We start from the raw sequence: 27,893 nt of genomic DNA, 5'->3' as shown, positions 1-27,893 counted from the left end.
TTTTAAAAAATCTCGATAAACTTTGGAAACAACTGATTGAAAAAAAATGTTAAAAAAGATAAAACACCTGATAAAGGATCAGAACAGTGATTCTTCAGAGAAAACGAAAGGAAAAGTTCTGGTGATTATTTTCAAACCCTGAACTCCGATATATTAAAGTGGCTAGGTAAACATGTGGGCAGACAGGCATAAATTACATCTCAAAAATGCCATGGCGGGTTCTTGGTAAAACTGCTCTCCCAAAGAGACAATAAACCTGGGGTGTAAACATTTACCCAAAATGTTATACACAGGGAAAGCCAAAAAAAAACTTAGACACACAAATATCGACAAAAATTTACAATGTACTTGTATGTAACTTCCCTTTTTGTTGTGACCCCACAGGAATAAGAATTCTCTAACATTAACCCCGAAACAAAACTGAAAAAGATTTTCAAAATCAAATTTAGCTGATCCTAATGCAGTGCAAGTTAGTGTGATGTGTATCCAGTTTAAAAACTGATGTATGAAGAGGATGTTGAAGAGTTAGATACAATGTATGCCTCAGGGGTGAGATTGGGAGAAATAAAAAATCCATGAAATAACCGGAAGAGGGTTTGTGGTATCACCGAGGGCCCCAAGCAACATAGAGTCTATAATATACATACATGTATTTACCTAGACAGTTTAAAATAAAACTTGATAGGTTGAGAGACCTTAATGGTAAAATGTCACTAATTTCAGATTTCAAAAAGGACTTTAGAAATCCTGAAATCAGAAACAAATCCTGACAAATCTCACCCTGCTTTACTCATTTTAGTGCAATCTGACAACTTTTGTACCATAACTCTCAGACAATCAGTACGAAGCTATGATTTTGTAGGCCTATTTTATTTTAATAAGAAATCAAATCTCTAGTTTTTTTCTTTCTTTTTCTCCTAGGTTAGAAAATGTCCATCTATTTACAAAAAAACAACAGCGGTCTGGTAAAACAAAAATCAATGTCCTATTGATATTATCACAGCTGTCGCACAGCACCGAGACATGAAAAGAAAAAAATTCCGTCATCGCATTCACGGTTCTACGATTCAATTAATGGCTTCACATTCAAGGGCACGGAACACAACCCCAACATTATTGACTTCCTGACTGGTTCAATACTCTTACAGAATTACTAAAAACAAAACGAAAATCACTTAAATTCACACTCAATCTCCACTTACAAACATCAGTAAAAAAACACCGCATCTCCAAAAAGGAGAAGCGTCTAGAATAACAATACGTGACTTCCGTCAAATAATTTTGAGCTTTCAAAACTTATTGATATTCCCGTGACGGCCATGGCTTATTGATAGTAAATGAGTCGCCAAACAACGCTCAAACGAGGGCTTGGGAAAGGCGGATAGCCGACCGAGGCTTAATAAAGGGAGAGCATTCCATGACACGCACATGAGCAAACAAATAATGGGCAAAATGCATCCAGCCGAGCGGCTGACATTTGAGAGGCAATGGGGGAACTTGGCACGGTAGAAATTAAAGGTATATTCGCTGTGGAGGTTTCAACTCATTGAGTGACAATTGCAGGAATTGAAATATCAAAATTGATAGCTGGACAACAGATACTGATACTAGGAATGAGTGACGGACCTTGTTTATACATTAAGAACCAATCACAGCTGGTGTTGAATGGGCAAAGAACCAATCACACCCCTTGTTACATAAGGCTAGTGCAACTGCTTGACAACACAAACATCAAACCCCCTGATTGGTTGAAGCCATGAAAGTAACTGGCACTAAAGGCCCTAACAAACAAAAAACATTTTTTCAAAAGTCTTTTCTTCTTAATAGGCCTACGTGTATGAATTTATTTCATGGGTTTCAAAGGCCCATGGCACTTGCAAGCTGTTAGAGGGCGCTATTTCTGTAGCACATGCAGGATATATCATTTATGGATAACATATTCAAAATACGAAAAAAATTGTTTACGTCAAATGATCAAATGACAAGTAAACACAGACATCCGACACACTGTGTATGAGTAAACACAGACAAAATTGAGTGAGTTTTTCCCGAGAAACTAAAAAGTACTACATATTTTTAATGTAACTTACTTTTATGTCGTTTTTTGGTATGGAGACCCTCAAATGGTCTTTATTTCTTAGCATTAAAGAAATTTATTATTTTTAGGTTAAAATTGATGAAAAGCAGTCATCAAAACATCCTCCTAAAAAATGCTCCTGTATAATTTAATAGACCTGACCTATTTGTTCAAGGTAAAATTAGTGAAAATAGTGTAATAAAACCTTGGACACTTTCAGCACATTCATTCAACATGCCCTCAAACGAAATGCAGAAAAGTATGGCAGCGAAAATTACATCCTGAAAATGACCAATTTGTAAAAATAGAAAATTCATCATCCGGAATCGGTGTCATGTATTTGCCTTTTTTCGTTGAACAATGAGAGTAATTTGCAACAAACCAGCGAACGCATGTCCGCTCTGGTAACCACAGGGCTTGCTTCAGAAATGAATTCAGATGCTATAAAAGGAAAAGTATTCTCTTATTTGGGTCGTTCATAAAGGAGCACAAGTTTCATTGTGTGCTGGATTTTTGGGGGAGCAGAAAACATCACCGTAAGATTTCTTATATGGGTTGCCCTTGAAATGTAATGAGAACAAGTTGGCAACAACTGGAGTGATTTTAATTTTTTCCAATGCATGAAGACCTCAATGGTGGGCTGAATTAGAGTGTATGAATGACATTACAGCAAAATAAGGCAACTGCTACGTATTTCAGCTTCAAAAGGAAAGCGACTGTTTTGCACTGAGTAGATATACACATGTATAGCAGAAATAAAGAACCAAAAAAAACCCACAACTTTCTCAAAGTTACGGGCTGATGTCTCAAAAAGTTGAAAAGTGGTCAAAACTACTATGTCCATTTTGGCTGCAGACAAAAAGAATTTTCAACCTTTGTGCTTTTAACACACTTAATAAAACAATTTTTGAAAATCAAATCTCATAGTTCAGCTGAGAAAGTGTGACGTCACCTCCTTCCCAGGTTAAGCTCAATTCCTCAACAATGGTTCACATGCATTTTGTGACGACAAATTTCACGTACATTTAACACACACGATCACACACAGCAATCTTACATCCTACTTTTCTGGAACATTTTCACAGATGAGCACCTCAAAACGGTTCAATACCTTTCAGCAGATTGTCACCACACCAGTTACAACCAAAGTGTGCTTATTTTTGCTTCAAAGAGGAGAATCAAGCCAAATTACGGATTCACAACAGCAATAACGAAACCGAAGTGTTGGGCCGTTGCAGTTTGCGTGAACCACCAGTCATGGTTGCACCGAGTTCACGTCTGAGTGACGTCACGACTATGCCAGCGAATAAACAACTTTCCAAAATGATGCAAAAAATTGCACAAACATGGACTTTTTTGTTGTCCAAATATTTAGATTTCATCTGAGCTTCTTGGGAATGGCACATTGCATGTTTGGTTTGCATTTGTGGTTTACATTTACTGCTTTGCACGCATATGGCATGCTATATTGTATTCTTTACGTGTAAAACCCTGTATCATCCTTGCGTGAGTACCAAGCACACGGTGGCAATGTGTTCTAGGGTAAATAATATAAATATGGGGGCTAATCATCTTTACTCACGGCAGAAGCTGAATTGCGAAGGACGCAGCTACAACAAGGTCAAGCAGTACATTTTGTAAAGGTGCCTTAGGCAGCTGCCACATGACCCATGTCTTATCACGGAGCACCAGCAGAGATTGAAAGTGTTGAATTTTTTCAGAGGAAAACCGGAGAACCCGGAGAAAAACCCTCGTAGCACAGGAGAGAAGCAACGAACAACTCTACTCACACATGAGCCGGGCCAGGAATCGAACAAAACCACAGTGGTGAGAGGCGAGGGCTTTACTCGCTGTGCCACCCATGCCCCACCAAAAAGTCCAGCCTTACTCTCTCAAAACCGTTGAGGGGGTAGTTGTGTACGCATTCCATACCACAAATTCCAGTCAACTTTTCCAACTAAGCAACAACACTGTTATTCATGACACAGAATCTGGACTTACCAGTTCTAGTTTCTTCTTGGTTCCTTCTGTCTCCTTGCGTTGTAGGTCCGTTTGTTCGTCCTTCAGTTCCCGTAATTCCCGCTGCAATCGCCGGTTAGTTTCTTGCATTTTCTGATCCTTGTAGCTCCGGTTGTCGTGCTCCGTGCTCATCTTGTCTATGTTCTCTTTGAGTTTCTCCGCTTGGTTCTATAGGAGGAGGCAGGGAGAAGTCAGATGATTTTGTCAGAGAATCACTCAAAAGTTGGAATGATACAAATGTTCCTTTGGGAATGTCTGCAGGTTTTAGTGGGGTTTTTTTTTTGGGGGGGGGGGTGAGTGTAGTCTGTGCATCGCAGTGCTTATGTCCTTGGGCAAGACACTTTATTTGAATGGGAATATTGCCTGTGGAATTGGGGATCCCAGCTCAGTTTGTAGGGTTGCAATGCCTGTTTTCCTAGGCATGAATTGCTCATCCCAACCCTGCAGAATACATGTAAAGCCATAACACCCTCCCATCCATTGCTCAAGACTCCACCCCCTTTTTTCTTGACCTTTGACCCTTTCCTCCGTCCATACCTCAAATTTCTGTCGGGTGGTCTTCTCCAGTGCCAGCCTGGATTCCAGATCTCGGGCTTTGCCTTCCAATCTCGTCAGCTGGGTTCGGTCCACCGTGGTCGACGTCATGAATTCCATCTTGCCCTGAAGCTCCGAAACCTGAAAGGGGGAGGGAGAAAATAAAAGATACATAGGATCGTTTGGTTTTGTGATGAAAAGCAACAAAATTGTTCTTATCTTTTAATAAGAAGTATGCATAACAACTAATCATGTTGCTAATGCAGACGTTCAATTTAATACAGTAGTACTACACGAAGTAACGAAAGAGGATTTTCCAATAAGCTTACTCTTATTACATTCCCCTCTTTGCCTTCTTCAAACTTGGAAAGGGAATATGTACTGTTGACATCTATAGTCATCACTTCAGATTAAGCAAATTGCATGACGAACTAAAGAAAATCAATCGCACTGTACAATTCCAAGAGGCCTGTAAAACCCACAGGCAACGTCGTCATTAATTGGTGTTTCTAAAAAAGGGTTTTAAGAAGTCAAAACAATCCTTGTTTTTCCCTCTGTTTTTGCAACTTCCAGGCTATGAACCATACTGCCAAGAATTTGATAAAACCTTGCTGTTTCAGCAGGCAGTTTAATTTAATTAAACCTTGCATTCATATCTTCGTCAACTCTGTCGTTGAGATTGACGATGGCAGGGTGTTGAACAAATCTAATCAAACATTTTGTTTGAAGTTCAACCTCTGCATGTAAACAGGATTCTTCCCTTGCTCAATAAAGAAAACGGAATTAAAGGTACAAAATGTTCTACATGATAAGCTTATTTATACAGGTGTATACTGGAGTTGCATTTGAACCCGCGACCTCCGGATTACAGTTTCAGAGCTCTGCCAACTGAGCTATCCAGCCCTATGTTGGTGGTTCCCATTTTGTCAATGTCTTTTTTCAAGGGTGCTAGTCAGAAGCTTTAACCCTGTATACCATATAGGCAGGGATCACGCCCTAAGTCAAGATGCTCGCAACATTAGCAATGCTGCAAACCTGGGAAATAGCAGAGAGGATGCATAACCAGTCAATTTCTTTGTTCAAATTTATCATTATGTGCATGTACCTTGTCAGTTTCCTTAGCTGATGAACATTGTGTAAATATTATCTCAATTTTTCCACTTTAAGCACCCGCAGACCCTAAAAAGGTAAGTGCCCTCTTTCTTACAAAACCCAAATCTCAACAGACGGTGCAAATCTTGCGTGTAATTGGACGATGTAAATGACCGTTGAGTTCTTTTTGGGCACTTGTTTGAGGCCGGAAATAAGGCAGTGTGGTCGTCATACAGCGTCCGTTGACACTGTCAATTGGTATTAAACTCGGTAAACTTGGTAATGCCCGTCCAGAGAGTCCTCGGTCAACAGAACAGAGCGGAAAGTGCCAGGGAACTGGGGTCTGTTGACTCACGCCAGACACGGTGGGGACGTTGGAGAGGGGAGAAGTGAGGATGACACTCTGTTACCACGGTGACGAGTGAACAAGGAATCACAGCCTTTTATCGATCGGATACTCTCAGTGTGAACGTCGTCTAAAAGTACACGCGACTCCTGAAAGGTAAACCTAGGCAAAACCACGCTTCACGCATGGGATCTTTCCGTGGCAAAGTACGGGCAGCACTCGGCTTGTGTTAGCTGAAATGAAAAATTGTTTGGCTTATAGTGTTTTTGTAATTAATGAATGTATACAGTGAATGTTGACAAAGCATTTAATTTATAGCGTCTGACTTAAGAGATGCTAGAGTAAGGCATAGCTGTCTACGCTAACATAAATAAGGCTAAAAAAAAAATAGTTCTGCTTCCGGTTTCCCTACCTACCCTATTCTGACAGCTCCTACCCTAATTTTTTTATTGGAAAAATGAGGAAAAAAAACACCCAAAACCATCACTTTATACCTTTTACCCTTGACTACACGCAGACGCCTCCATATGATTGTACACAAAAAAAATTGGAAAAAAAAATAAAAATTCCCTACCTACCCTGTACCTACCCTATTTTCGAAAGTCATGTAATCGGAAGCAGAACTATTTTTTTTCTGGCCAAATGGGTAGAACTTGTGTCAATAGACAATTATCATGTTGCGGCTATCTTGATTTTTTTTCCCATTCAACTCAACGTAACCAAAGTGAGGCTGGAAGGGAAAATAGTCTGGTTCCTTTTTGCATACAAAACATTATCACTCAATACTGTTACTGGTACAGGGAATGTGAAGGAGAAATGGTGGCAGCATGATAAAGGTCTATACCCTCCACATTCAGCGCAAAGTTGTAGAGGCCCCCCCCCCCCCCCCAAAAAAAAAATGCAACCCTGAAACATTTGCCTGAATTTTTATGTTTTTATGTGAATTTTTCTGTTTTGGATATCAGATTAAAGCTGAGAGTGTTTTCTTTCAAATACTGAAAATAATCATGAAAACAGCACATTGGGTTGCTGAGAAAAAGCCAAGTATGTAACACAAAGTCTTTTTAGTCCATTCCAATGGCATTACCACAGCTAAGAAACATTCATTTCAATTGTCTTTCATTTGTACAATTTCATTAATATTTTCACATATTTCATGCTGAAAAGGTTAAAAATGGAACTAAAAAGGATAAGATACCTGTTCAGGTGGAAAATAAAAGGTTTTTCCATCAAATTCATTTGTACTCTTGTCATATATGCGCCATGTTGTTTGTAAGGATTAGGACATAATAAAGTGTAAACCCTTAACTGTGGTAATGCCATTGGAATGGACCAAAAAAGGAGTTGTGTTACATAATTGGCATTTTCTCAGCAACCAAATGTGCTGCTTTCATGATTTTTTTCAGTATTTGAAAGAAAAAAAATCTCAGCTTTAATCTTATATCCATAACATATTAATTCATAGATCAAGTTTTTGAAGAAACAAAAAGAAAATATTTCAGGATTGCATTTTTTTGGGTCACCCTGTATACATGTGCAAGTATACATCACAAACAGTGTCAATGAATTACCTGAGTTAAAACTCCCCCAATTTTGAAAAAATATTGTTACAAAAATGCTGTGCCTGGGTTAACTTAATTATATTTTCTAGTGGCCAAAATATTTTAAGTTCAGTCCAGCTCAACTGTACAACAATAACCCCTTGGTTACTTGGAATTCTAATCCTGGCCAGGCCTGCCTGGCCTAGCAGGCCAGCATAATTAATTATGCAAAGTTTCTTTTGGGGGTACATAGTTCCTTTTCATATTCACTGAAGTAGGGCAGAGACCATGTATAAAAGGGTAGTGCTGGAGGTTGGGTGTGGTCATTTTGCTGTCCAGCAGTCGAGGGAACATCAGAGGGCTTTTGAGTTTGTTGTGTTACAGATAAGTCTCTGTGATTTTGTTCTTTAATTTATCTCCCCTCTTTATATTTATTTGGCTTCAATTTCTTTGATTTGTGCTGCTTGTGCCAGTGACTCCAGCCCCCAGCATCTTCCTTCTGGTACTGGTCTCTGCCTCATATTTACAACATGAAGGTAATTTTTGTTGTTCTAACGTGTTTTCTTAAAGCCATGCCCCATATTCTTTGCCTGTATATTTCTTATTTCTATTATTTATGAAATTGTTATTGCCTGGAGGGCCCTCCAAATTTTCTGTGTTGCTGTGTGCCCCACATTAGTGCCGTTTTGGAATTGTATATTATTTAGTCAAGTTTTAAGACGCTCAAATTTAACAATGCACATGACATTCGCTTGAATGCAGCACACTATTTAAGGGTCCGTGAAGTGTATTAAAAATATTTGACTATTTGACATCCCTTTCTGGTTAATTTTATTGAAAAGCGCACTTCTTTGAACATTTAAAAATTGTCCATGCTTTTCCGGACAACTGAGGGCGCTGTTGCTGTGTTGCTGTGTTGCATTCCAGGAAGACACTGTTCAGTTCAGGGGTTTTTTTTGGTTCAAATTGAGAATCCAAAAATTTGTTGATAGAAAATATTTTGGAGTTTGCTCACTGACTTACTGCAATGTGCTGACACAACAACGAATCACCAAAGAAAAGAAACTTTACGACAGCGAAATAGTCTGGCAACTTTTGGTGCTGAAAAAGCTGCAACATTGAGGTTTCTGCCGTAAATGACATCACACTTTTGCACATGAATATGGAAATTTGCATAAAAACCAAAAAGGGCACCAAAATACCCTTGAAAATGGCAAAACGAAAACTGAAAATAGGGTTAACCACTTCACGCCCGTATTATTTTTGCTGAAAATTTCGATTTTCGCAAAAGGCCAACTTTTCCAGCCAACTTCTGATATACAGCCTAACACCACAAATACTGATTCACAAGAGTCATTTCAACAGTATTTGTACGATATTTCTTGCCAAAACCTCATATGTTTCTATACTCCGGGGTGTGCACTGGAGCGTAAATTGTACAACATAAGGAAAATGCCATAGAGTTTGAGATTTCAAAAGATGGGAAACAAAGGTTTTCCCATAAGTATCTGTGTGTAAGGCTGCGTAGCCAGGCAGTCACCGCGTTATGGGGAAGTTTTTAAGGTTTATAGGGAAATTAGGACCAACTTATGGGGACTCTCTGCTGTCCCCATAGCGTCTTCCATCCCCATAGTACCATGGGACAACACGTGTGTAGTCCCCACAGTTACAGAACTTTCATACTGAAATGTGTATCCTTGTGGAGTCATTTCTTTGTTCTCGTGTACTAAAATTTTGAGTATGAAAACTAGTTTCAAAATGCTCCTATTTTGACCAGAATTAATATCCTGGGCTGAAATTCGCACTTAATATCCCTTACATAAAATACTTCACTTAGCGACAGATCAACACACCTAGTTTTTGAGTAAAAAAACATATATTTTTTTCGTGACAACTTTGTGGAGATGTATTCATCTATAGAAATTGCCCTGTGGCGACGTATACAATCTTTTGTTCGCTATGATTCACATGTCTCCACAGGGTACCGTGTATCAGATCAAGCCTGGGTGTTTGGCCATGTGTAACGCATGTGCACAAAATGTCCCTTCCAGTGGTCTCCCCCAACTCTCCCTTTCTAACCATTGAGGAGGTACATATACAAGAAGCACACACTGCAATCTACTGTCATCAACAACAGCCCGCAAGCCAAGCTTTTGAACAAACACCACCAAATTGAACGAATACATCAATCTGTAAAGGGCAAATCCACTTTCATCTCCATAATATTAAACAGAAAGAGCAGGCACACTGTCTGAGTAAACACAGATGTCCAACAACACTGTGTGTTGAGTAAACACAGACAAAATTGAGGGAGTTTTCCCGGAGAAAACCAACCTTTTCATCCAATTCGTGTTTGGCTTGCATCAGATCGCTGATTTGTGAGACGTGGTCAACGACCTTAGCTTGGTCGTTGGAACTCTGTAAAAAAAAAAAAAAAATACAGAAAAAGAAAAAAGTTTGTACCTTACAACTGCTTTTCTCAAAGGCAAAAACTACTCTGAAGAATCGATAAAATTAAGCAAAAGGAAAGAGGCTGTGTTTTAAAACAGAAGAGGAAATACGGAAACAGAAATTAAAATAATGAAGGTCTATATTGTAATGTAAATTTAAAGGGCCCGTAACATGGATTTTACTTTGGAACATATTTAATGCAATTTTACTACTCCTTTTTAAATGTATGAAAACTATTTGACATCTCTTTTTGGTTAATTTTATTATAATGTGAACTATTTTAAACATTTAAAATTTGTCCATGCTTTTCCTGACAACTGAGGGCGCTGTTGCTGTGATGTCATTTCAGGAAGAGACTGTTCAGTTTAGGGGTTTTCTGTTCAAATTGTGAACCCCCAAAAAAGGACTTCCTTGTGGTATTACTCTCAGTGTCAGGGTTATTGAAGGTCTTTAAATTGTTGGAGAAATGTGGACATTCCAATTCTCCTTACCTGTAGCACTAATGCCTTGTGTTTCTTGAGGAGGTCATTGAAGTCTTCTTCCTGGTCCTCATGCCTGGTCTGGACGTCGTTCATCTCACGATTCAGTTGCGAGATCTTCTCCTCCGCCTAAAAATAAAAAAAATAAAAAAAAATCTACTTTTTGAAGGGAAGTCTCAACAGCAAACGTTGACAAATGACTAATAGAGTCACTGCAGTGTCTTAAAGGCATACAGGATCATTTGCTTTTCATGCATTTTGTTCGGTTCCGATATTATACACCACTAAAAATCTAAAGAAGAATGGTTGAACTTTCAGCTCAGTGGATATTACACTTTTTGAAGAAAAAAAACCCCAAACACAAAGAAAAACCATGCACAACCTTTCGATCACGAAACATGATTCGCCGATAGCAAAATGTCATTTTTTGTCATTATTATATCATGTCTTTATGTAATCCAGGGCCCCCAGGGAGAACAGTTCAGGGTCTACCCTGGTAAAATAACACAAAATAAATACATGAAAGCACTCTTTATTTTCAACGATCAGATAACTGACTGATTATAGGAAATCACCTATATTTCTTGATTTCTTCCTAAGACAGCAAGCCAGACCGAATAATTTCACGGGGTTTTTAGTACCAGTACGATCTGTAATCAAAGTAAGCCTTTTGATAATGATTCGTTACATTTGGGATAAATGCCTTGAAGTACAGGTCACACTGACTAACGTGGCACAAAGAGTTTCAGAATGTGTTTCAGAACTTTGCTGAGAGAGTGCAAATACATAAGGTTTACAGAAGTTTTAGGTTGTATACCTCTGCTTTACCCCTGCTGACATCGTCCAGCTGGCTCTGTAGCTCTGACAGCTCATTCTCCATGCTTTGCCGCGCCTTCACCGCAGCCATGGTTGCATACTGGGAGTCCTCAAGCTAATGGGATTAACAACAAGCACATTCATTAAAGAGTTCATCAACATTTTCCTAACCCTCAAAAAATCGCGAATAACGACACTGGGCTTTTATCCTTGATTTTGAAGACTGGAATACTCTAGGGGTCTGCCACTTTTACTTTACATTGGGCTTGGCGTCTCAATCGACAGATTGTTAGGCTCCGCCCACTGCACACTTGGACAACAACACATGCGTCTCTCCAATAGCACACTGCACGTTCCAGACGTGCATGTTCTACACAAGTACACGCTTGTCACGATTGATGAGGGTCGTGATTGGTAAAAACATCAGGGGGCTGGCTTAATAAGTTTATCTATTCTGCATAAGCAGGGTATGCTTTTGGGTTTAGTACTAGCTTGTTGGGGATCCAGTAGCTGATTCAACAGAGAAAAGAAGTGGGTACAAATAGGAAAGACAGAGGAAAGAATCACCAGAAGGATTAAAAGATCCAAGTATCTACTAACCTCGTTCTTCAGTTGTTTGATCTTGGAGCTGCTTGGTGCGGAAGCCTTCTGCCTCTCCAGCATGATCTGAGCGTCGTTCAGCAGAGCCTTGGTCTTCTTCAGGTCCTTCTTGAGCCGTCTCTCCACATCCTTGTCGGCCGTCCGCGGGTGCTCCTGCAGGTCTGCCAGCTTGTGTTCCAGGTCTCGTTTCTGCCTCATGAGCGACTGACGCTCCTTGTAGTCTTCCTCTATCTGGTTCTCGAGCTGTTTCAGCTGAAAGAGACAACAGGGAGTCTAGGCTATCATCCTAATATTTGCTTCCTTTCTTAAGCTAGACATCCAGACCATGCTTTCCTCAATCATGTTAAACTCTAACAGTGACACTACTGCCTCTTGAAACTTTGACCCTGTTCTGGAAGGCGCTCCTAATAGACTGCACCTCTACATCTTTAGCTACCAGCTCCCTCTGCAATGCCTGTTTCTGCTTCTCCAGTTGAATCTCCAGTCTCAGCTTGACTGCTCCAGCTTCTTAAACCTCTTCACCTCTCAAACCCTGAAAATGGCATTACTGCCTCTCCAAACTCTTACCCTGTTCTGGAAAGTGCTCCTCGCCGACTCCACCTCTTCATCTTTAACTTCCAGATCCTTCTGAGACGCCTGTTTCTGCTTCTCCAGCTGCATCTCCAGTCTGAGCTTGGTCTGCTCGAGTTGTAAGATCTTCCCGGCTTGATCGTCCAGCTCTTCCTCTTGATCATCAATCTTGGCTTCCAGTTCCCGCTTCTGTCGCTTGATGGCGGCTACCTCCATGACCTCTTTGCTGCCGTGAGAGGACAGGTCGTTCATCTCGCACCGGAGCTCCTCCATACGGCTCTCTTTGATGCTGACGTCTGATCGCATATCCTTTAGGAAAATGTTTTGGAAAAATATCTCTGTGTAACTCCTGATTGTTGAAGAAATGTGAAGTACCTACTAATACAATACTTGATCTTATCAATGATCATTTATAAGATTCAATTGACGTTTGCACCATGTAACAAATCTGTTTTGTGAGTTGTAAGGTTCTGAAACTTTAGCCGGTTTTTAGACATCAACACAAACAAAATATTATAAAAAATTCTAGACCTAGAACATAACAAAGAAGTACTTCTGTTTGTAGTGATTTTTAGTGTTGATGATGAGGCACAGTGGCCACATTGAAAACCATATTCACACCCTACAAAATGTGAAAAATACCTCATTTTGACATAAATAACCTTGTGGCAGAAATATAGAGTAGCTATTTAAACAGTACCTGATCACCTTATTGATGATTCATCATACAATATCACATATACCACAAAAACAAACAAATACACAAACAAATTCTAGACGAGAAACAAACAAATTCTAGATGACAAAATGGACAAAGACATAATTCTTTTGTTAAGGTATCTTTGCGAAGAAGCAGATTAGAAATTTTCAAAAACTTAAATGAGTAATCGGAATTCACTCTGAGTGGGTTGGCAGTCACATTGTCATAGTTGAAAACTCAAACGTTCCAGCTTGGGTGACCAAGGTTCGATTCCCACCAGGTGCACCACAATTAAATTGTTTTTTCTCCCCGAACAAATCGACCTTCTGGGCTTTACCTGAAACAATCCTTCATTTTTCTCTAAAATGACAAGACAGGGATGTAGTCGAGTCCATCACAAATCCTTGTTAAGACCCTGCAAGTTCATCACAAGACCTCTAGTCCCAAATCAACTCACAAGCTATTCAAATGAGCTTTGACAAAGGCATTCCTTTGTTATTGTTCATCCACTGTGACTTGTGACTGGACTTGTGATGGACTTGTGACGAACGTCACTACATCCCTGCTACACAAATATACACAGATATCTTTCAGGATTTTTAGAAAAATTGTAAATTCGTTTTCTTTCTTACCTCCATCTGCTGTCGGAGGACGTAATTTTCGCTCTCTAAGGCTTCCTTCTCCCGTTGCAATTTGTCCTTAGCCAGATGGTCTGTGTGGAGATCCTGCTGAACTTTGTGCAGCTCCGTGTCAAACCTACGAATGCCACATATAAAATTACTAGCTGTGTCTCACTCTCAGATTCTTAAACCAATTTTAAACTGGCAGTCCAAAGTCGCGCTGAATTTTTCTTAAAATTTGAATTAACCATTTTGTTAAATTTCCACTTACTTTCTCTGCTTCTTTTCCAGTTCCGAGTTCCTCGCCTGTTGGGACTCCAGGTGTAGTCTGGTATCCTGCGCCTCGCCTATCAGTTTCTGCACTTTGCGCTTCAGGCCACCGACCTGTTTTCGCTCCTCTTCGACTTCTTCCATGGCCTCTGCCATCTTGGAGGCAAAATGAGAGTTTCTTATCAAGCTTTGACCAGAAAGGAGCCCTTTTTCTTAACCTTCTTATAGATGTCCCACTTCACGGCCTAATTTCATGAAGATACTAAGCCGAAAAAAATTGCTTTGCAAATTTATGTAACAGTCACAAATGATATGAAATTTGTTAAGAAATTGGTCTATTTTTGCAGTTTACTCGTTCCTATATTTATTTACAATTTTTTTTTCTGTCTTACCCGTCTATCCTGAGCCTTCTTGGCAGCCTTCATGCTTTCTATCTCCTCCTCGTGTTCCTGCTTCAGCCGTTTCTTGGTCAGCTCAATCTCGCGTCTTGCCTGCTCATACTTGGTTCGGTAGATTGAATCTATTTTTCAAAAATTAAATTGATTTTATTCATTATATCAAATTTATTTTCGAACAGACCTCCTCCCTCATAGCCGCCTCCAATATTTTTTCTTTCTAATGATGGCCCCTCCCCATTCCAAGTCTAACCCCTCCCCTTTTCAGGTCTAAGCTCCGCCTATTTTCTAAATCTGATTCCTTGTCACTGCTTCCAATGTCTCCATCAGCTCCCTTCACTTTGTAGGGTCTTATTATTCTGAACTGCATCAACTCCTCACCCCTGATGCCCCTCCCCTTTTAGGTACATGTATAAGCTCCTCCCCTTTTCAAGTCTCAGCCCCACCCATTTCTTACCTTATGTCACAGGATTACGATATATTACTCTGTACTAAGTCCACTCATGCCACACCCTTAAGTTAACCCCTCCCCTTCCAGGTCTAAGCCCCGCCTATTCTTTTACCTTCTTCCTCATCGCTGCTGCCCATGTCTCCGTCCATGTAGGAGGAGCGCATCATTCTGGATTCCATCACCTCCATGTCGAGTTTCTCCGCCTTGCGCTGAAGATTCCCATGAGCAACCTGTTAAAAAAGAGAAAACAAAATTCCTCAGATTCTGCCATTTCACATTCGAACCTACCAGCCAACCCTGGCAATATTATTGGTTGAGTGGGTAAGATGTCTGCACTAGTATGAAAGAGGTCGTGGGTGTGAATCCAACCTGAGCAAGCTTGTTGATTCTGTTCTTGGAAGCTCTCGGTCAGACCTGAGTTTATGGTGCTAATATTATGTTGATCAAAGCTAGAGCCCAATTGTAAAAGATGCGTAAGGGAAAATGGGGCCATTGAATTTCAGTTCTTGCGTTATAAAGATTTTTGGCAAAAGTTTAGCCGTCCGCATACCTTTAAGTCTTTGAGTTCCTTCTCAAGTCGTAGCCTTTCTGCCGTTTCTCTTTCCAGCATTTCTGAGGCATGGTTGGCCGTCGTGTGTTCCTCAGCGAGATCAGCACTCATTTCTGCCAACTAGGATAGAAACAAAAAGGACAATTTATACCAATATATTTAATGCAGTTGTTAAAAACTGTGATTCCACAAAGCTTGGAAAAAACACACAAATTTCCTCTTTTTGAGAATTCAAACAAACAGGCATTAATCAGAAATACATAATGAACACAACTTGCTAGTGAAAAAGACAAGCATACATGTACAAGGGCATTCTGAGCTGTGCAAGACTGTTTAAATTTCCAAATTTTGATGGTATCGTTATTAAATAATAAAAGCACGAGACATTTACCTGATGTGAGGAAAGCTTATGTTCCTAGCTATGAGGTTTGCAAAATAAATCCAAGGAAACTTGAGTAAAAAGAACGTACAACTTACATAAAGCCTGAATCATGTGCAGAGTTACTCAAAGATTGAAATGACAGTTTCATAGATAGCTCCTTAAAAGTCTAAATATAGAAGCATTACACATCTTAGGGGCTTGCAACAGGAAGGGGCAAGGGCTAGACACTGGCATGTGGCAGGGGACGCGGGGTGGGGGGGGGAAGAGGGGGAAGTTCTGGTTTGCAGAGAGAGGGATAGATGTTATCCATATTATGGGGCTGGTCTATTTTTAGAACCATGTGTTCAGTTCTGCCTACAGAGGGTGTACTCCAACTTCACCACTGACAAGGAAATAAGATACAAATTTATTTTTTTGAGGAGCTGTGCAATTGCAGCATCTACTGACACCACTGTTTTTGTTTTCCTTTTGTTTATATGTTGAAGTCAGCGCAACTAAATAAAGGTGGCGTTTGCCAATACGAAATCGTATGAAAAGTTTGGTTGTGGTACCCGCTGCTATATCAGATTCGAACCAGCCAGCTGACCCCGGCGAGCAAGCTCGGTGGTTGAGTGGTAAGACGTCTGCACTAGTAAGCAGGAGGTCGTGGGTTCGAGTCCCATCTGAGTAGTGTGTGATTTTTTTCACACAATCACTCGGTACAACACTGAGTATACAGTGTTGATATAAAATACATTGGTGATGGTCAACACCCAATATTGAAAATACTAAAAGAGTAAAGGGTGACAGACTTGCGCCCGGCACCTCCATTTAATTCTAGACATTAAAAAGGCGATGGCGAAACTACTGTAACGGTGAGCACACTAACTTTGCTGTTTTTCATGTGTTATTTTCACCTGATACATCTCAGATTCAGACTTGTGGGACAAAAAAGTAGGAAATAGTAGGAATTTCAAGAAAAGAAAGTAGGAAAAAGTAGGAAATATAAGGAATACTTGAAGGGATTGAGGAAGATAGAGCCCAGCCACTAAACATGGTTCTTGAGTCCACCAATAAACAAACTGAAACCGTGCCGTAGACAACAATTTTCTTTTGTGACTTACCCTCGCCTCCATCTTGTCGTGGTTGTGCTTCAGAAGATTTCGCTCCTTCTCCAACTTTTCCCCTCGGATCCGCAACTCTGTCAGCTCATGCTACAATGATTTAGAAAACAAACCTTTCTCTTTTCATTAAAGTATTTTACATGAAACGATCAATATATTGAAATGAAAAGCTCACATATGGGCGTAAACAATTGAATGATATGTTGAATGTAATGGAGTCAGGAAACATATCTTCAGCTGATTATCGTATTAATAATTACATTAAAAAACATGAAAGCAATGGAAATGTCTTTCTAGTAAACTTTTGCTTAAAAGTTCTTACAGTTAAAAAGTAGCTTTATGTACAAAATCACGGGAGATGGAGAATTATGAGTATTGCTTTAACAATATTTTTTTTTTTCAAAATTAACTGATCTGGGAGTATCCGGTACCTAAATTTTAATTTTGGCTCACGATTTGGACTCAAGACTGTTTACAAGATATCATTTGCTATACTAATACCTACCAAGTTATTTTTGTATTTTAAAGCTTATCAGCCAAAACAAATAGATGGAACAGTTCACGTAATTTAAAAGTTAGGGTTTTGAAAATATGCACTTACATCTTTCATTTTGAGTTCCTCCTCGGTTCTGTGAACGTCCAGCAACGGCATCACCTTGGTAACGAGTCGCCACCACGGCCAGGTCCGGACGGCGAGGAACTTGCGGACATTGCGTTGCACGGCAGTGATTGCGAGATGCTTGATCTGTTGGAAATTGAATCGTTGGGAAATTTCTTTAAACAAAAATGCACAATAACTGTAGCAGAGCACAATAACACCCTACGCATTTTCAAAGATATTTTGCCAATATTTGCACATTTTGAGTGTTTGAATACTGAAATATAATCATCATGCATTAGAAGGTATTTCTGATTATTTTGGAGAAAATTCAATTTTCAGCCAAAAATGTAAGGATAACCCCTTGCATTTTTTCTATAAGTTTGGACTAAAAAATGAAATTTCCCGAAACTTGCCGGGAAGATAGCTTAGGGTCATTCTAACCACACATATTAAATTCTCTCCGAAATCAAAGCACAAGGTTACTTACCTTTAAGCTTTAAAATTCAAGAATTAATGATTGCTTAATTTAGAGTCGGTATATAAACAGCATTTGAGACAAACAATGGTTTAGTAATGCCATGTTCACTGAAGTCGAAGTGCTGGCCGTAAACGAGGATGTCGAAAAATTGATCTCTGCAATTTTACTGCAGCAATAACTGAACTACAGCTCAGTGAACTAAAAAGATTTGTATGTACATGTCCAACCATGTCAAATTACAATGCTGTTATCTGTCACGGTGAACCCTAAGTGCAAGTGCGCCGTGCATCATCACAACAGCGTCCTGCACGAAATTGCCCGACAAATGCCTAACCAGATAATGGTGGGTTCGATCTCGGAGAAGTTATTGAATAACCTTGCTGGGCAGGAATTCTGTCTCACTCATATTAAAATTTGAGGCCCTGGCTTGCAAATAATTACACAAGCTTTTTTTATCCAATGCACGATTCGCTGGATAATGTTATTAGGTTTAGGTTATGGGAGCATGATTAGCTTCGGTTTTTCGGCGAGACATACAAGTGACATTTCTAAATGCGAATGACATTGATGGCTTTAGCCAAAGAATTTTAGATTAAATTTGTGAGGTTTGGGAAGGACAAAGCTTGTAGATTGTAAACTGATATTATTTGAAGTTAAAAAGGGAGACAGAAAATCGACATAAACTGTATTTAAAAAAAAATGATTTGATGTGGTGTTTCATAGCAAAAGCATTATAAATCTAGCTGTGTTTACATAAATTATTTATTCTGTAACCAGAATGATTGTGAATAATCGGAATGACTGTTTGATGACAAATGTCTCTAATCAGATAAAAACCAACTAATCAAGTTAATCCGAAATGATTCAAGCATCATAAACGCAGAAATATGGTTATGAATCGTCAACAAAAGAAACCACAAAACTAAATTAATACTTGTGACTCAGCCCAAACAAATGTTGCAAAAATTAAAAAAAAAATTCTAATAAAAGATAGAATGACTGCATGCAAATGCCCAATAGACCTGTAAGTATGTAAACATATTAATTTTTTGAAAACACTTTTTCAAAAAATAAATTTTTAAATGTGTAAATACATAGGTTTTGTTTTTCAATTCAATTAATCTAAAAATGAACTTGACAATTTTGCTACTAAAATCAGCATTAAAGAGTAAACTAGTTTCAATTACTTATATTATTTGATTCAATTTTAGCAACTTTGCAATGGTTTTCTCATTTGAACTAGAATTGTGAAAAATTGAAGTCTTTTATCCTTTTGGAATGGTTTGTCGAGAGAGAAATAGATTTGTGAGGAAAAAACTACATCAGTGAAAAATAAGAAAATGTGATCTTTTTTTTTACCTTGAGTTGTTTGAACTGTTGCCTAGCAACGTATCCTCGGCAGTAAGCCTGGAATTCTGTTATCGTCTTAGACAATCTCTCATCCCGTTGGTCCTCTACCTTGACCAGGGCACCGGGTTTGAAGAAAATCTGAAGAAAAAAAATAATAACTTGAAATACACCAAAACAATGCAGTGCGTACAAAGCAAAATCGGGAACTTAACAGATCTGGTTCTTCGCAGAATCAAACTTCACTTTCAGTGGTCGGGTGGTAAGACGTCTGCACAAGTAAGCAGAAGGTCGTGGGTTCGAATCCCACCGAAGGGAATTTTTCCAACTTTTACTTGGGAGGCAACACACTGAGTATACAGTGTTTAAACGTTGGTGAAGGGCAAAACCTAATTCCAATTTATGAATAGTTAAATGCGGTACCCGCTGCTGTGTACATGTGCATGTACATCAGATTTGAACCACCCAACCGATCCCGTAAGCTCGGTGGTCGAGTGGTAAGACATCTGCACTAGTAAGCAAAAGGTCGTGGGTTCGAATCCCACCCAAGTATAGCTGGTGACTTTCTTCTTGCAAGCCCTCGCATAACACTGAGTATACAGTTTTATAAAATAAAATAAAAAGACGTTCGCAAAGGGCAAAACCTAATATAAAAATTTTAACTCTGGCATCAAACACATCTCAAAAAAGATAAAATAATACATTTTTCATTAAGGACGTACACGTCAGAAGAATGCTCAAACTTCACATTTGGAATATTGAAACGTGGATAAAAAAGGTACACACCTATTACACCACAGCTTTTTTTCCAATAAATAATATACTTACATGTAGTAAAACTACATACTTATTAAATAACGTACATCTTCTAGCAATTCTATTGACAATTACATGTACTCCTCAACACATGCTGCTTATTGATAGTACTGATAGACAATTTCACTTGCGGTCAGTAGCATCCTTCACGCTGTACACATCTTTCAAGCGTCTTGTCCAGTGGCTCAAAATTGAATTACTAGTAAGCCACTGAGCCTAATATTTACACCATCTATTGTTATGCTAATCACCTCTCCTTTGTTATGTTAATAGTAATCAATCCCAAGATGTATTGACTGGCTGGCATCTTTACCTTCTCAGCTACCACTGTATATGAATGGGGATATATGAGAGATTAGAACATGTTACATGTTTTGTCAGGTGTGGTATAATGACATCAATACAGGCGTTGGAATTTGCAAAGGAGATTTATAGGTGGAGTATATAGTTGAGGAGGGTAAATAAAAGAGCAGTAATCAGTCTTATTATTTACTTTGTGTCTATTTAAACTACTGATGATAAGAAAGTATTGGCATATTAAGCCAGAATTCAGTTTCAACTCTGGTTTGAAAACCCAAGTTTTATACATGTACATGTAATATGTACTACATGTACTGTATTAAACCACCATTTATTCAAAATATTTTAGTAAATTTTGTGGTGACGTTATTTTCTAAATATCGTAAGTTTGAATTATTTCAAATTACTGAAAAATAAATTACTTGAATAAATGTCTTATTATCTTTTGCAACTTTTTTTTATAGTGCCTCAAAAACATGTAAGCTAATGCCAACCAGTTCTTGTAGTATATTCTCATTCTTTTGAATGCAAAGTTTGAATGCAAAACGGCCTGCTGAAATACATGTAACGGCACGTTTCTTACGTTTCACCCAGGAAATAATACCTTCTTTTTTTTTACAACTGGAGACTTGTGTAATTATGAAGCATCCACTATAAGTTCCCAGAGGGCTGATTTTAAATTAGTCAAATTTTTTAATTACATGTACCGTATTTTGTAATCAAAATCATCATCCGGACAATTTTCAAAGAGACAATCTGCACTCAAAATATCTCAAGGGTTAAGCCAACCTATAATCGCATATCACACATCAAAGAACAAATAAATGAACAGGAAACGTAATTCATCATCTCATTACATCAAGAATCCTTGGTCGTATCCTAGCAACCAAACCCCAGGGTACAAATCTGGTAACCCAACACCTCCATTGACAAACAAACAGGCAGAACGCAGTTACCTGACTCTTTCAGGTATTTAATTAATCTTTTATGTATGAATGGAATTTGTAGATAAAGAAAATTACTGTGTGTATTGTAAGTTATGTTTGGAAAAATTAATATGAATGTTAAAGTATCAGTTTAGACTTACTATAGCAACCAAAATTTAGCATTTTTTACCCAATATTTTTTACAAGAGAACTCTTCAGTGTGATACATGCAAGCAACATAATTTTTTGGTACAGAATCTGTGTTTATGAACAAAGACGTCTCATGAAAAAATTATCCATTGAAAAATGTGTATATTCCAGTATTCATAAAAATCTGCTGTGTGCTTTCTTTTTAATGTTTACTGTAATTTACTGTAACATGAAAGTGAGCATGCATCAAAAATGTACTTTAAACACCCATCACTTTCAACTTTGATCTATTAACGTTCACTGTTCTATATGACCGCAAAATTAAATTATGTATTTATGCAAATATATGTATGGCAATCTACATATGCATAACCCACCTGCCCACTTGGCTGATCTTGGTGTGGTTCGTATCGGGCCACCCTCAGTTTGACGTCCTCTCTACTCAACACCACAGCAAACACTGACATATTCGTGACCAACAATAGATCCACCAATCAAATCAATAACATAGACTCCTCATGAATATTCATGAGACATTTTACAAGTACAGTCATGTAACCTGAGGGTTCCAATCGATGTGTTTTACTTCTTCCTCCACTGGCAGCCATCATGAATATGCATGAATGCTCCCTGCAAAGAGTGTTTTGATATTGCAACCTTCAATCAATACTTGATAACCTGTTAGTCACAGACAGTTGTCATGAATATGCATGAAGTTCAGTCAGAATCAAATCAATAATATCCAGCTCCATCCTCAATAATATCCAACTCCATCCTCATAAATATGTATGAATCTTTACACCATGGCACACATTGCAGAGATAACACCTAAACGACAGTTATGAATATGCAGTCATCAACAACAATGATCATGAATATGCAGAGCAATCAACACTATCAGTCATAAATATGCAGAGCATTAACAACTTCAGTCATGAACATGCAGGGCCATCAACAGCATCAATTATGAATATGCAGAACCTTCAACAACATCACTCATGAATATGCAGAAACAATTCTTTAACACAAGACTTTTAATCCTTGAATGGCAATAAAATCTGCTGAATTTACTGTCCTCATCAGTGTCATCTTCAATAAAGACAGTCCTCCACAAATGCAAAGATTTCATTAAATATGCATCAACAATAACGATCGAGTACAGCACAGATACGAGATGATACCAGCCTGTAGAGTACACTGCATTATCATTCCACCAACTCAGAATAAACATTTGACGTTTGATATCCCACGTAGTTTTATACAACAAGCATCATTGACAGTTAACATGCGTTACTGACAGATATCCTAATGCCACATCAGATTGCTAGCCTTACTACAGTAAATCATCTGTGTACGAAATACAGCTGCTCGCTCGACTCGGACGCATAATGATATGTGACTGACCGTGATTGTGAACAAAAATATTTTCAATCCCTTCGTATACTACCCGCAATACAGGAAACCGGTGCATAATGCGAACGAAACGTCAATCCCTCGGGGGTAGCAAAAGTGATTGGTTCTTTTAGCCATCAAAGATGACGGAGTTTGATTGTCCGCAAGATGAAGATCGTCAGTTGATGAATCGGTGATGCAAATGGCATCACTAAAAGCCGCGGGTCCAGCGCTGGCTACTTCTGAAGATAAGATCGGTGCACTTAAAAGTATTCTCAATGTACTCTGCATAAAGCAAGAAAGACACAAGACGAGCGGCCACTATAGAGAGGTGCTCACCCCATACTTTGTATGATTCCTGGATGATAAAGTTGGATGGTGGCCACAGTGAGAAGGTTTCTTGAGATTTCTATTAGTCCATGTTCATGTGCAGGTAGCCTGTTTCACTGATGCTGATGCACTCTACCATAATGTGTTCAATACACTGAAGTACAGGTACATGTACAAGACCTACAGAATTTGCCTTGATTCCAAGAGATGTGAGAAATAACACTTCAAAAGAGGATCACTTCACGGAAAACTACTTGTAGTTGCAGAATTGCATTTTGCTCCCGTGAACTTCAAGTGCATCCAGACGCAGGAAATTTAAGGAAGAGTTACAAATAAACACAAAAGCCCTACACGACTATTACAATAGATTCAGGTGTTATAACATTTCACGTGTAGTGAATTCCCATCACTAGAGAATTGCAAACAGATTATGTCACAGGTCCTACATTTAGCAAAATCCTGAGATAAAATACAAGGTTGTGACTTGTTTATCTCTGAAACCCAATAAAAACATGTGGTCAGCTGGCATAAGCACATCAACAAATGGTCTTCCACTGCAAATGCTTCCTTGCTCCGCGTTTTTAATAATCTGTGAAACTCCTCAAAAAGCTAGGCTCTTCTCATTCAGTAAACTAAAATCTGATTGGTCAGTCACAGGTGGAAGCATTTCTGGATCAGTGCCAAGGTCAAAGTTCACGGTTGCTTTAATACTGGTCCATCAAAGTGCGTCATCCCAGCAGGACAAAATATTCATGACATTCAACAATTGCTGTTGGACCACACTACACGACTTCAGAGTTCTTTTTCCATCCGTGAGTTTATCCGAAGCGTCCACAACAGGTGATGAACAATGCTAGTCAAGAATTATCCATTCAACTCTGCATCATTTAGTGATGTACGGCCAACCATCTGCTGCACGTAATTTTCCACAGTTATCGGTCCCGCTGGTCAAACTGTCAACACCAACATGCACTCTGTACATGTATACATAATGTATACATAATCTTGAACCAGTCACACGAAACGACATCATTTTCCAGTAGACTGGTGCTTCACGGTAGACTGGTGCTTCACAAAATCTCTCCTGTTGTAATTGAACATGTCAATAACGTCCGCACATGGTCTATTATAGTAGTAATTTCTTTAGCATAATGTGCCGATACACATAAGATATACTGATACTGTCTCATGCAGTATTTGTTACTCTCTGAGCCAGGCAAGTTGAAGCCTTGCAACGAAGGCATTTGGGCATTGAATGGGACTGGTTGTCATAGCAACAGGGGTCTTATTTAATCATAATGTCAGCTGGTTTTTCTCCGTGTTTTGTGTGGCTGAGTGCACTGGCCTGTGGCGTTCTTTGACAATAAACAGAGGACAGTTTACGTGTGCTGTTCACTATGAAATGACAAGATTGCTTAAAATAGAAAAAAGTCCAATTAGACTCAGAAGCCCTAGGGAGAAGCATGCGTCTCCATGGCAAGAATAATCATGACCGCAAAAATATTCATGACCGCAAACATAGCTAAAATTTTAAGTATAGCAATAACATTTTTGAAAGGGTAACAGCTATTAAAGACCCTATAGCATGAAATAAAATTAACAAAAAACTTGCAAAAAAACCAATAATACAAACTTCAAGCATTTTTACGCCCCAAAAACTAAAAACTGTGCATGGTATCTAAAAACCACAAGATAAACTGAAGAAAAAAGTAACTTGTGATTCAGAGAACTTGCAAAAATAACGACCAATAAAAAAGCCTGTTCTGCATCATAAATTTGGAAATAACTTCTAGAGGGGGCCACAACTCGTAACTGGATTGTCATTTCCGGTGCAGTAAAATGGCTTCTCTGTTATTGAATAAACTTAAAGTAACAGTCATTTTATGGGACTGAATTCTTTCAAACATGGGTGTTGATTTTGGCAATTCAATTTTTAGTAGTGTGAGTCAGAACGATAAGTTGAAAGGTATGTATGTAAATAAACAAATGCTTGAAAGTAGTTGCTTGAAGGTCTTTTTAAACCACTGTCCACTGTTCAGCTAGGCAGCTTTACACACACAAAACACACAAATCTCTTGTCATTTATTCAAAACTTTCACTGAAGTTTTACAAACAAATCATAGTTTTTATCACATTTATTACAGATCAAATTTGACAATGAATTACTTTACGAATACACAATGGCAGCCTTTGACAACAACAAAAATAAGTACATTACAGCTATATGTGTATGATGAGCAAATTTCAAGGCACAAACATTTAAAATTTGTTGCATGTTTATTCCCTTCTGACAAATAATACTTTTCAAAGTCTGAAATTTGCCCAATCCAAGTTGAAAGTCCAATAATGGTCAACGATTTGGAAATTAAATTTTTGTATTGCTGTTGAACTGTCGTCTTTTCTGTTTAAAATCCACTGACTATTCAGTGAGTGTTTAATTAATGATAGGTGATCAAATTTTTGATTGAACATTCTAAAATTTAAATGTGCTGCGTCAATTCCAACTCTCTGTGGTAGCTGATCAAAATCAGATTAAAAAAAAAAATATTGTTCAAATTTAGATCTTTCCCTTTACAGTTAGGATTCAATTTTTGAAAAGTGCACTTTCCTTTGAAAAATAATACTGTTGAAAATCGACAAATTTCAGGATTTAAATTACTCAAAAGAGAGATGCAGTTCTCACACTGTTACACCTCTACAAATCATCCACAAAATTACCATTCTAGGCAAACGTATGGTCAGAAACTTTCACATTATATTTTAGAAATATTTGGGATCACAACTTTACAAAAACTGAAAATCAATGAAATATCTACAATGAAGCGTCTGGTTTTGGACAGACCATGTTACAAACATTATGAGAATATTAACTCACCTGACTTAGTCCCAGTCTGTACATAGAAGAATCTAGATCACAGTGCTTCACGAGTTCCTCAATGGCCTAGGGAATCAAAAAATGTAATTGTTAAAAAGAGGCCTCAATAATAATAAATAAAACAACTTAAAAAAACAAAACTGTATTCCTTCTGCTTAACATGCACATCTGACGGGGAAGAATTTACTTTTCAATGTAAATATTTTCCAAGAATCTCATTTCCTGTCAAAATGATTTTCCCATTTCACTGACTTACTACATAAAATAGAAATTTATATTCCATGAATTACACAAACCCAAGTTAGAAATTACACACAAGAAACAAGGACTGAATTGAAAACATTACTCGGATAAATAGGAAATAGAAAAAGTAGCCCTAACCTTCCCAAATCCTCCCAAATGCTCTTTGCCAAATGGAAGATTTTGCAGGATTGAGGCTATATGGCAAAAATGGCTGATTTTGGAGGATGCACTGTGTCAAGGTCTTGGGCCGGACCTTATATCGTTTATGCTCAGCCGTGTATAAATTTAGGCCTAGATTATACTTGAAATCCTCCGCACTGCTCCAGGATGTCACTGGCTCTGCCTCAACATATTGTGTTGCTGGAGGGTTTTGCAGGATTGAGGCAGTGGTCACCCCTCCAAGGACCACATTCAAGAAATCACGGATGATTTTGCAGGATTGAGGCTGTATGCAATTTTTACATGAAGGCAGTTGGAGGATTTTCATGTGTGATTTTGCTGTTGTTTTTCTTTGAAGTACACAATTTGAACAAAAACTCAAAAGGCGGATGATTCAGCGGTTACCTTTCTCTCGTCCAATACAGGTTCAGAGACCTTTGCATTGGCCGGGGCCAATAACTCAAATCTGCGACGGAACTCGTTGAACAACATACTCTCTGGAAAACCTGTTATCAGGAAAAACCAGAAAAATAATATCATTAATTTTCCTTACAGATATTTTACAAAGAATCAAATCAAACATATTAGTAGTATTGAAGTCGAATCCATCACTTGTGACCTGTGATGGACTCGTAATGAAAAGCTGGGGAACACATGTACCGTATTTGTGTAGCTTGGCCAACTCCAAGATCTCCAATCCTCTGATTTGATTCCTCAAGTAGGGAACATCGATCAGCCCGTCAGAGGTTGGCGTGGGGGAGGTCGGAGACTTTGCCCCTAGGTTCTTGAGCTCGCACAGGCCGGCGTTGACTTGGGGTAAGAGGCAGTGGACAAAATGCAAACGGGTACGGCGTAGAGATTCCATGATACCATCCTGTAATAAGAATTGGAATTTGAATCAATGGACCTTTCCTGCAATCAAACAGTGCGTATTGACCAATCGGATCATGACATTAGGTCAGGTGATCACAAGCCCGTTGAGAAATGTACAATGTAGGCGGGCTTATGGCCAAGCCAGGAATTGTCCATTTGGGAGACAATCCAAGCCTGTCAATCAAAAAGTGCCTATTGGCCAATCAGATCATGACATTTGCTCAGGTGATCACAAACACCTTGAAAACTGTACAATAGCGGGTGGAGCATATGGCCATGCCTAGAACAGCCCATTTGGGATACCCCTCCTGCCTGTCAATCAAACAGTGCTAGTTGACCAATCAGATCATGGCATTTGGTCAGGTGATCTCAAGGACTGTAGAACGGTGGGCAGGGCTTATGGCCAG

The 27,893-nt window shown here is 38.7% G+C and overlaps 1 protein-coding gene across 5 annotated transcripts in view; it reads right to left on the bottom strand.

Moving 5' to 3' along the window:
• LOC119732660 (unconventional myosin-XVIIIa-like) overlaps nucleotides 1–27,893 on the bottom strand; it is an 89,557-nt gene that overhangs the window by 35,335 nt on the left and 26,329 nt on the right. For all 5 annotated transcript variants that reach the window (XM_038206288.1, XM_038206290.1, XM_038206291.1 and 2 more), the window contains 18 exons: nucleotides 27,274–27,487; nucleotides 27,019–27,119; nucleotides 26,212–26,277; nucleotides 19,435–19,563; nucleotides 17,598–17,741; nucleotides 16,997–17,086; nucleotides 15,512–15,631; nucleotides 15,074–15,191; nucleotides 14,508–14,635; nucleotides 14,117–14,271; nucleotides 13,858–13,981; nucleotides 12,523–12,834; nucleotides 11,956–12,207; nucleotides 11,357–11,470; nucleotides 10,552–10,668; nucleotides 9,944–10,027; nucleotides 4,634–4,771; nucleotides 4,079–4,264 (listed from right to left, as the gene is read on the bottom strand). In XM_038206288.1, the coding sequence (XP_038062216.1) occupies nucleotides 4,079–4,264; nucleotides 4,634–4,771; nucleotides 9,944–10,027; nucleotides 10,552–10,668; nucleotides 11,357–11,470; nucleotides 11,956–12,207; nucleotides 12,523–12,834; nucleotides 13,858–13,981; nucleotides 14,117–14,271; nucleotides 14,508–14,635; nucleotides 15,074–15,191; nucleotides 15,512–15,631; nucleotides 16,997–17,086; nucleotides 17,598–17,741; nucleotides 19,435–19,563; nucleotides 26,212–26,277; nucleotides 27,019–27,119; nucleotides 27,274–27,487 (2,592 nt within the window). The remainder of the gene's footprint in view (nucleotides 1–4,078; nucleotides 4,265–4,633; nucleotides 4,772–9,943; nucleotides 10,028–10,551; nucleotides 10,669–11,356; nucleotides 11,471–11,955; nucleotides 12,208–12,522; nucleotides 12,835–13,857; nucleotides 13,982–14,116; nucleotides 14,272–14,507; nucleotides 14,636–15,073; nucleotides 15,192–15,511; nucleotides 15,632–16,996; nucleotides 17,087–17,597; nucleotides 17,742–19,434; nucleotides 19,564–26,211; nucleotides 26,278–27,018; nucleotides 27,120–27,273; nucleotides 27,488–27,893) is intronic.

Source organism: Patiria miniata, unplaced genomic scaffold (genome assembly GCF_015706575.1).
Source record: "Patiria miniata isolate m_02_andy unplaced genomic scaffold, ASM1570657v1 HiC_scaffold_24, whole genome shotgun sequence".
Taxonomy (NCBI): Eukaryota; Metazoa; Echinodermata; class Asteroidea; order Valvatida; family Asterinidae; genus Patiria; species Patiria miniata.
The sequence above is the reverse complement of the archived record's forward strand: the minus strand, read 5'-3'. Positions and strand labels throughout refer to the sequence as shown.